Genomic DNA, 9983 nt, shown 5'->3' on the forward strand with positions numbered 1-9983 from the left:
CAGCAGCTTCTTTTCCCTGTGCTTTAAGATGGGGCTCTGGAAATTGCACTTTTGTATCCAGAGAGCTAAAATTACAGGAGCTTATCAAAAATGCAGGGCCAAAAACATCGTCACATCTCTCTTGTTTCTCATTGAGCAAAAAAACACAGAGCAGAAATGAAAAATGCACCTAGCAGAGATGTTTACTTATTCATTTCTCCGCTCACACCCTCAGATCGCGCTGTGCCACTTCTTCTTCAATGCGTTTGGGATCATGCTGTGGTACCCGCTGCCCTTCAGCCGCCTGCCCATTCGCATGGCCACCGCACTGGGCGAGCGGACGGCTAAGTATCGCTGGTTTGCTGTGCTCTACCTGCTGCTGTGCTTTCTCTTGCTGCCCTCGCTCGTCTTTGGCCTGTCTATTGCCGGCTGGCAGGCCATGGTGGGTGTGGGGGCGCCCTTCGCTGGGGTCGCAACCTTCATCGTCCTAGTAAACCTGCTGCAGGCCCACAGCCCTAGCCACCTGCCCAGAAAACTGCGCAACTGGGACTTTTTGCCAACGTGGATGCATTCCCTTAAACCAATGGACAAGCTCATCACCAGCACGACAGCCATGTGCTGCAGTCCTGCTCGGGCCACTCCCGCCACTGACCCAGAGGCCAATGGTGGACAAGATGTCACTACGGTTAAGCCGGAATCGGTGGCATCCCAGAGGAAAGCTCAGCTAGCGTTTGACAACCCCATACTGTCCTATCAGGACGAGTCGCCAACACAGCCGCGAGTGTTCAAGCTGAAGGGTCTGGAACGGTGCAATAGCACACCCCTGTAATAGAAAAACGTCCAGTCACAGACCCTCTCTGCTTACCAAGGTCAAAAGAATGACTCTTGGGAAATTTCAGATCTGTGTGGACCATTTCACACCTTGGTTTTAAGACTATGTCAGTGCCATCTTGGACTACATTTGAGGGTACCGATGTCCTTTCTTTGCCATATTTTCAATTGAATACTTTGTTATTAGTTGTATTTCAAACTTTATTTACATTTTTCTAAACTAACTTATGGTATTTGCTGTTTGAGACAATACACTAATGTAATTACTAAGCTTGAACTAACTCAGCTACAGGCCATTTCTCTACAACCAGCTGTAGTCTAGACTACAAGACTACAAGATGTCCTGATCTAATCCAGTTTATTTTAAAGGGACCATATGCTACTTTTTCTTGTATTTATTGTTATCCACCTTTAACCTTTGTGTGGGTTTATATAACACAATCAATCGTGAATAGTTTTGTACATGACCATTCATTCATTCATCTCTATCCTTTAGAACACCTCTCCATCCTTTATCCTTAAGAATAAACTGGTAGTTTTTACTTACTGTGCCTTTAACCCTTTAGCAAGTAGGGTCCCACCAGTGGGATTAGGATGTTCGGTGTAGAGCTTCTAACGGGACTCAACAATCAGCTTTAGTTACCTACTTCCCTCCAGCGCAGAGCGTGTCTGTACCGAAACACAGCAACACCTCAGTTAATCAAGGTAAATTTGCCGGTCATGCCGCTCACACACTCGTTCATTTTAAGCTCTGTGTGCTCTTTAAAGACAAAGAAGTGTAGCTAAGATGCTAGTTAAACTCTGTGTGCTCATTTTAACTGTGTGCTCAAGATACACTTAAGCGATGTGTTTCCCTCATGATTTGTTAAAACAGCACAGAAATGTTTTGCTTAACCACCCTGACACATCAATAGTACATTTCTGACTTAAAATTCAGATTTATGACACTGTAAACAAACGCGGCTGGAGTTATTTTCTAGCTGGAATTTTCTATATCACCTTAAATGATGCACAAGCTACAGGCACCAGAATGTGACTGTGACGCTATTTTAAGGTGGATTACCAGCTTCATGCAGCAGGATAAGGCAAACATGGCAAACAATGCAATGTTTATATCTTTAAAATGATCATGCCAAACTTTTTAGACCAGTCAGATCCAGGTCCATTCACCCAAAACATGAATCAAAGTCATTAAGGGTCACCACTTTTTGAAAAGAGGCAAAAAACAGCTATAAAAATGAAAGACAGCCAGCCAGAACTCAACAAAACAGGTTAAGACACAGGTCTTGTACTGATCAAACATCTCTGTTCTAATATGCCTACATAAAAAGCAGTCAAGTCTGAGGCACCTCTTATAAGTTCAAGTGGTTGTATGTAAATGTGTTGTTTTTTGTGCTATACTGTAACTAATGTAAGTCATGCTGAAGTGGACGGTTGTTGCATCTGGGGCTTTACACATGCACTGTATGAACTAAGAAATGAATGGAGTAACTATAACAATTTTTACATACTACATCAAACTCTGTTATTTCAAAAACATTAGCCAGTTAATTTCAGTTTTCCATTTTATGGGTTCTTTAATGAATTAGGTATGGGCTACATTAATCTCAGGCCAGTTCTGAGTCACAGTCTGGTTTCTTTTTGATGCTCTATTTGAAAACTTGTAATATCATAAGTGTCTCTTTTTCTCAAAGGAATGGCAAAACTCGGAACATTTTACACTTGGCAGTACGAATGTGTCTCCAGTGACCACTTCTGATCCAATTTGATCAGAAAAAGCATATACGGAAACTGCATCGATTAAATTGCACTAATTGTAAACAGATAAACACCTGCTCATTGCATAGATACAGTAAACAGTAGAATCCGATCATCCTTCTCGAATGTGTTTTGATGGCAATTAATGCCATCCCATTCTCTCTGGACATGCATGCAGTGATGCCATTCCAGAATCTTTAAAATACCTCCCTAGAATACTCTTGTGTATCAAGAGCCGTTTTATGGAGTACTTTAAACAGCTTTGTTAGTCTCTTCCAGTATTTGGACTCTCAAGTGATGTGTTTCCCTCATTATTTCTTAAAACAGCATGGAAACATTTCACTTTGCCTCTGATAATTTAACCACCCCATCACATAACCTCAGTAGAACATTTCAGAATTTAAAATTCACTGTAAACAAACAAGACTGCCTCCACAAGGCTGGAGTTATTTTCTAGTTTCTAACTGGAATTTTCCATTTCACCTCAAAAGGTGCAGATGCTACAGGTGCCAAAATGTGACTGTGACGCTGTTTTAAGGTGGAATACCAGCTTCATGCAGCAGGATAAGACTATGCCATGTTTATATCTTTAAATGATCATGTCAAACTATTTATATATTAAGTGGCAAGATGCCATCAAAAATAAGTTTCCGGTTGATGGAGGAGAAGTGAAGGATCAGTACCAAAATGTTACGGGAAAGCAGTAACTTGTAGAGTTTCTGGACACACACAATTAATCTCTGAGATACATTTGAATGCCAGGTGTAAACAGGGCCTTAGAGGGTTTGAAGTAGCTACTTTTCATCTGCACATGCACATATAAAACGTAACCATTAGGTGGTGAGCTGACTGAGGTGACCATGTGCTTTGAGGAATTTTCCTCACGTCCACAGGTTTTTTTTACTTGTGAGTCTGAACTAAGTTTAACTTAGGAACTAGGCTAGAAACCAGGCTAGAGTTAATCTGGGAAACTTACCATAGATAGTGGGGTTATTAACACCTGTGTGTGCTCTAATGTGTTGTCTGTAAATCTTTTGTCTGTAGCCATGATGTAATAAAGTATTTTTTTTATTTATAGAAGAGTACATAGAAAATAAATAAATAATAATTTTGGACCAATCTATGCTACTGCCAAAATAAAGCCCCTTTCACTTTACATATCCATTTATCATGTTCTATGTTCTAGGGCCATCCAAAAGTAATTTGAGAGTGCTTTGGAATTGCTTTTGAAAGTGAAATTGGAGTGTGCTAGAACACCATGAAAGGCAGTGTGTATAATATTATTGTTGACTGTGAGGTGTTAAAGGGGAGTGCCGCTAATGTTGGTTTGTCGAAGAGCAACTTATTGACCCAGAATAAAGTGGTGGTGATAGGAACCAGTGGTCACAATTTCTACTTCATAAAAATAGGCACTATATTTACTATTCAGAACCACCAGTAAACCTGCACATCTTCTGAGTTTTAGATTGTTGAAGATCTGAAGAATGTTGTAAAATATTGGTTAATCTGAAAATGGGGAGTATTTGGTCATAATCTTCTCAAAATGATCATGTCAGGCACCAGGCAGTGTTGAATTCACTACCTATTTTGTATAACAACATTTTGTCATGTCGCTTCGAGATCTTAATTGTGAACATTTCTGACCCTGTAATTTTTACTACAATGGAAAATTTCACACCAAACCATGCTGACTGACATTAGTTCAATTTTAATTATTAAATAATGCAGAAATTCTGAAAGATCGATAGAATTTCTCATTAAATCAGCTTTAAGGTGCAATGTCAGAACAGGGTTGAATTCTTTGAAGCAGATGTTTTCACGTCAGCTCATCGGTCAGCTCCAGGTTCCAGAAGCTGGGCTGCTTATGAATTTTGTATTAAGAGTTCTTTTCCTGGTGTGAGTTTGTATATTATCATAAATGCTGAGCTGAGATGCTGCTGCCTCAGCTGCAGTGCCGGTTTGAGAGCGATTGTGCATCAATAAGCCTGGCCTGCACCGTTTAAAGCCCAAGTACAGCTGGGGGGAGTACGTGCCTGGTGTTTAAAACACACATGTGTAAAAGCATCAGATAAGAATCTATATAGCTGACAGGCCACTTTGTGGTACTCCTACCTGAGATGCTGTTGAACAACCAAAGGGTTCTTTGTGATGGAGATCAAATTCAGAGACAACATGGATTTTTCCTGGAACAACAGAAAAATGCAAAATGTTAAACTGAAAAACAACAACAAAAAACAGCCTCATCATTTGAGGGAAATCCTGATTTTATATCCTTTTTGTGTTTGTCCTTTGATGATCTCCCACTACAATTCCCAGCATGCATTACACAGATACATCGTATTATTATTGGGAATCCAACTTTGGTGATAAAGAGGTTAATAAACATAAACATGACATTAAGCTTAGATGTAGCATTAGGTCTCTGGCTTCATTCAGTTTAATAAGAATAATTATACAGTCTGCCTGCCAGTTTCTCTACAAGCTCCACCCAAGATACACAATCAGAAGTGTGTTTTCTTAGTTTTAAAACTACTTAAACTGGGAAATCTCACTTTGAAGATGATTATGGGAGGCAAATAGGCATGTGTAAAAAATATGTAGCCATAGTTATCTGATTTTGTCCAGACCTTTCTGTGTAGTACACAGCTTGAAAAGAATATGAAATAGCTTGTTCATATTCATTAATGTTTTACCTCCAAACCCACACATGGCCTTGAATCAGCAGTACGGGAACTTATTTAGTGCATTATTTTCCTCATTGTTCTAATCGGTTTAGGCATATTATGTTGGTGTTGTTGTGGAACACAAGATTTTACAGGTTTGGCACCAAACAAACCATCTTGTTTTTGTTCTATTTCTGAGCCCTGCTTTGGAGCGATGCCATAGAAAATCCATTTTTGGATCCCTAAAGAATGTCAACTGATAGTCCTTACCATTTTTGTAAATGAAACCCCCCTTTTTCAGATGTTAATGAAGTTAAAGGCCTTTTCTGAAGGCTCGTTTAGGAGGCTGTGTTAGCTTTTGGTCACATTAGAGGGTGTATCTGAGCAGTCTTGGTGCTCTTTCTGCAGGTCCTAATTTCTAATCACTTTGTTTTCTGGTTACTTTCTTACACAATTTTAGGGAAAGCATACACCAGCCTCTGCAGTGAGCTTTATAATAAAGTTAAACTTTTGACCTTAATGACTGTTTTTGTATGATATTTGTAATATAGGACAATCAACAAATGCCTTGAAAATGTCAAACATTATTGCTATTACTTTGTAAAGGGTACGGTTTACAGTTTTCTCTTTGCTCTCTGAAGTGCTAGAGGATTGATTCCACTGTTTTTCATCATGAATGGACTGCTTTCACACATCACATCCCACTCCACAACCCTCTTCATGAACTGGATTGGTGCCCATTCCTCTGAAGGAAAGTAGTACTAAATGGATGGATTTCTAAAATAACAATGCGTGGTGTCATTTGCTCAGTTGTGGACCATCTTAGTTTGTTTTCATTCAACTATCTGCCCATGAATTAAAAAGTAAATGTGAACTGAAATGTACATACTATAATTTGACAGAATTACCTGAACAATTAATACATTACCCAGTATTAAGATACCATGTTTTTTATTTCATATTGCTTGCCAATGCACCTTCCAAGTAAGACAATACAAATACCCTTATTACCCTTATTATTATTGACATGGGTGTTTTTTGTCCGTAATGCATTATAGGTGATTTTCCTGTTCAAACATGCCCACTAAACTTGATAATTAACAGATGAGTTCAAGCAGGTACATTACTACAGTGTGGTGAACACCAGCCCTCCAGGACCGGAATAAAACACCCCTAGACAATAGGCCCTAGGTCTAGACAATGCTTAAAGCCACATGTAAAATGAGCAACACTTGAACCTTTTCCTCTCTATTTTTACCTGTTTACACCTTTTGACATAATCTGCATCTGGCAATTGTTCTTCATATTGTGTACAAATTTCATGATGATTGAACCAATAGTAATGCTCTGAAACGACTTGGAATAATTCCATTAAAAGTTAAGCTGTTTTTTCCCTTCTGCCATAAAGTTGCCATTTTGGAGGTACATGTTTGCCTGATATGCTTATAAAGAACTGGTCTTCTTGATGGCAATGCCTAAAATGTACAAACATAAAGAATGGTTACCACTGTTCTTCCACTGCTGCCTAAAATATTCTGCTCATGAATTGCAAAAATGATCAGTCCCAGCCCCAAAATCAGTTTTACCTCTGAACCTCTATTCCAGCAAATATGCAAATTCTCCAAAAATATTTAGCCCCCCAGGGTTGATACAGACCCTGATGCTATAATCTACATATTATTCAGTGTTTGAATGACAATAATGGCCAAGGGCTAACTTGCCAGTTTCTATTGAATATTACTCACCCTGTGAGCTTAGAAAACACAGGTTAGGGTTATGCAGGAAGGAGGGGTACTCATCTTTGAGGGCAGTGATAAACAGGCCCTTGCTAACTGTCTGATGTTGTGCTCATTTGAGTGCTCTAAACAGAGCCTTTTCCTTATGGTTCATTTATGAAACTCAGGTCTAAACAGAGTGTGAGAAATACAATCAATCATACTCTTAAATAATAGCGATGCAATAGAAGAAGCACTTTTGTAAGAGATGTGTGAGTAGGAATGTAAAATCATTAAGTAAAGGTAATTTACATTTAACTGTTGCAAAATTGGAAAACTAACAGGAATCTTTAACGAGATGTGAATCTAAATAAAGAATTCATATCTTATTAGGACATTAATATTTTGTGGTGAAATATGTGTGAAGAACTTAAAGCAGCATGCGATTTAGTTTTTTTGCTTCTGGGCTCCCCCTACTGGTGGGGAGAGAAATTCACTTTATACCACTGTTGTAAATACAAATTATGCTTTAAGCACCCTCTCACGGATAGCTTTCAAAGCGCATTCACTGACAACCTTAAGGAAACAGAACCATGAAGGAAGCCTGTGGACCGACATGGTAGAGTAATTATAGGATTTGACACAAATATGACTCATTGTTATACAGTTCTAGCGAGAGGTCTCGTGCAATAGCAGTGTTCCAGCCCAAAGTGGCAATGACAGAGATGCCATTCTCCCAATTACAGTCAGTAGAACATCAGCATGGTTTTGAATATTTTATGTTCAAATTACCACATAATGTTGCTTTATTGTGACCCACGATGCAGTTTTTTAGTATTATGAACCAGAAACAGCAGTTGAGCAGTTGCTTTGCCACAGGATGGATCGATCACAACAGACGCATGACTGCTGATCAGCTTTTCAGGTTGTGCACACACACACACACACACACACACACACACACACGCACACATAATGAATTGTAGACCCAGAGAGTGAGGAGCAAACACACAGGTTGGACAGCAGCTGCTCCAGCTGAAGCTCATTAATGGAGCTTTGAACTTAATGAATGAGTGAGACACTCCAGAGTGTGTCATCAATGCTGACAGCAACCTGGCACAGCAGCAGCCCAATCAGACTTACTCCGCCTGCAGGACTGTGTGTTGCTTCAGCACTGATGGCGTGTTTCAGAGGGACCACTATAGTTTCTATAGATTAATTGACAGAATTGGTAGAGTTAGTGCGCTGAAAGGCAGTCACTCGATTTCCAGGCTGCTGTGTCACATGGATTAGGTCTCATCAGTCAGGCGCATTGAGTGCTCTTCACTGCAGGAGGTGAGAGACTGTTTCGTATACATCAGCCGCTGAAAACATTATTGATTGAATCAGTACATAGATATTGATGTTTGACTCTAATCATCAGTAAATGTGTAAATAAGTAAATAAAATAAATATTATTATAATATCATTTATTCAAATTAATATTATCTATAAACCCTGATTTCAATGCAATGCTTTTTAAAATAACTATTAAACAGAGTGATAGAGTGCCAGTTGGTAATGGAGCCATGTCTTCAGACCTGCCAACTACTTACTACGTTAGCAAAGCTTTTTTCTTTTATTGCTGCAAATTCTGCACTATTTGTGTTTCAGCAGGAAGTGCTAAATACAGCTAGATTACTGCTAGCTAGATAATTACTAGCACATAATGTGCTAGAACATTACTAGCAAACTGAGTGCTACACACTTTTAGCAACTGCTCGCTAGACAATTACTGCCAGTGTGCTAGATACTTTAAATAAATGCTGGCCAGATACTTACTGAGTGCTAGATACTTTTTTTTAAGTTAATTAAAAATGATTTCATTCATTTTGAAGCATTTATATTGGTCCATTCATCATGAAATTTTGACACAGTATAAAGAACAACTACCAGATTTGAATTATGTAAAAAAGTGAATAACAGTGAATAAAATGTTAAAATATACATAGTCATACATTTGGCCAATTAATTAGAAGGCAGCCAACAATGGAGCAATAGGATCCCAACATGTGCACAGGAAAACATTTATTTATTTAATTATTTTGTTTGTCTAAGTCAACCTGTTACATTGCATTTGTCATATATTCCCACTTCAGATACTACAAATGTATTATTATTATTATGATTATTATTAATAGCATCATCAACAACAACAACAATAATAAAACAGCATTTTATTTAAATAAATAATATTAATAACATTTCATAATAACAACAATAATCTTATTGTATCATTAAGCTATTAACTGCAACCTCTTTCTTCTATATTTCTTCTATTTTTTGTGTTCTCATCAGATTAGATCTGGTTACATATAGACACATAGAAATGATTTATGTTGATTTTCATCCAGTGCACAGAACACATGATAACTGAATTTGAAAGTGATGAACCTTGTCTGCAGGTCAAACCATGAATACACACCCATGGGCTTTACAGATGTGTCCTTAAGGGGGCATAGTTTACAGCACTGCCAGCACTACTCTATTCAGTCCAGGATCTAAATTAGACAAGACCTAGTACGTGCTGCTGTGATGCACAGAAATGCACTATTTCACATAATGAATGACCAAGCTGGGTTTCTGCATGAGTTACAGAACGTCCTTTTAATTAACTGACTGCATGCCCGACTCTGATCACGTCAAGAATTTGACCCTTGGGTATATGAGTTAGACCAACTGGAAGTTGGAGCGTGCTAAATATAGTGGAAGTAATTAAGACTGGAATGTGCAGAACCTTTAAGTCTTGCAACATTTTCAGATCGATGGTGGAGTTTCAAGAAAAATAAAAAACTTTAGTCAGTGATTTTTTTTTTCTCCAGGGCTAGTTTTCAAAAATCATTACATTCTGGTGGTCACTTCAACGAAAAAACTTTAAGGTGGTGCCCACAGAGCCAAGCATAATGATTATAAAATGCCTTCCAGTAGCAGCCCTTTCTTGTGCAGTTCTTCTTGAGAACATTATCCCTGTGTTACCCCTACTGATTAAACTTCCCCC

General features: G+C 38.5%; 1 protein-coding gene across 1 annotated transcript in view; it reads left to right on the forward strand.

The window, feature by feature from the left end:
• slc34a1a (solute carrier family 34 member 1a) overlaps positions 1-808 on the forward strand; it is a 20169-nt gene extending 19361 nt beyond the window's left edge. The window contains 1 exon segment of the mRNA XM_072673570.1: positions 215-808. Coding sequence (XP_072529671.1) covers positions 215-808 — 594 coding nt within the window.
• Positions 809-9983: the final 9175 nt, after the last annotated feature.

The sequence above is a fragment of the Salminus brasiliensis genome, chromosome 2, assembly GCF_030463535.1.
Source record: "Salminus brasiliensis chromosome 2, fSalBra1.hap2, whole genome shotgun sequence".
Taxonomy (NCBI): domain Eukaryota; kingdom Metazoa; phylum Chordata; class Actinopteri; order Characiformes; family Bryconidae; genus Salminus; species Salminus brasiliensis.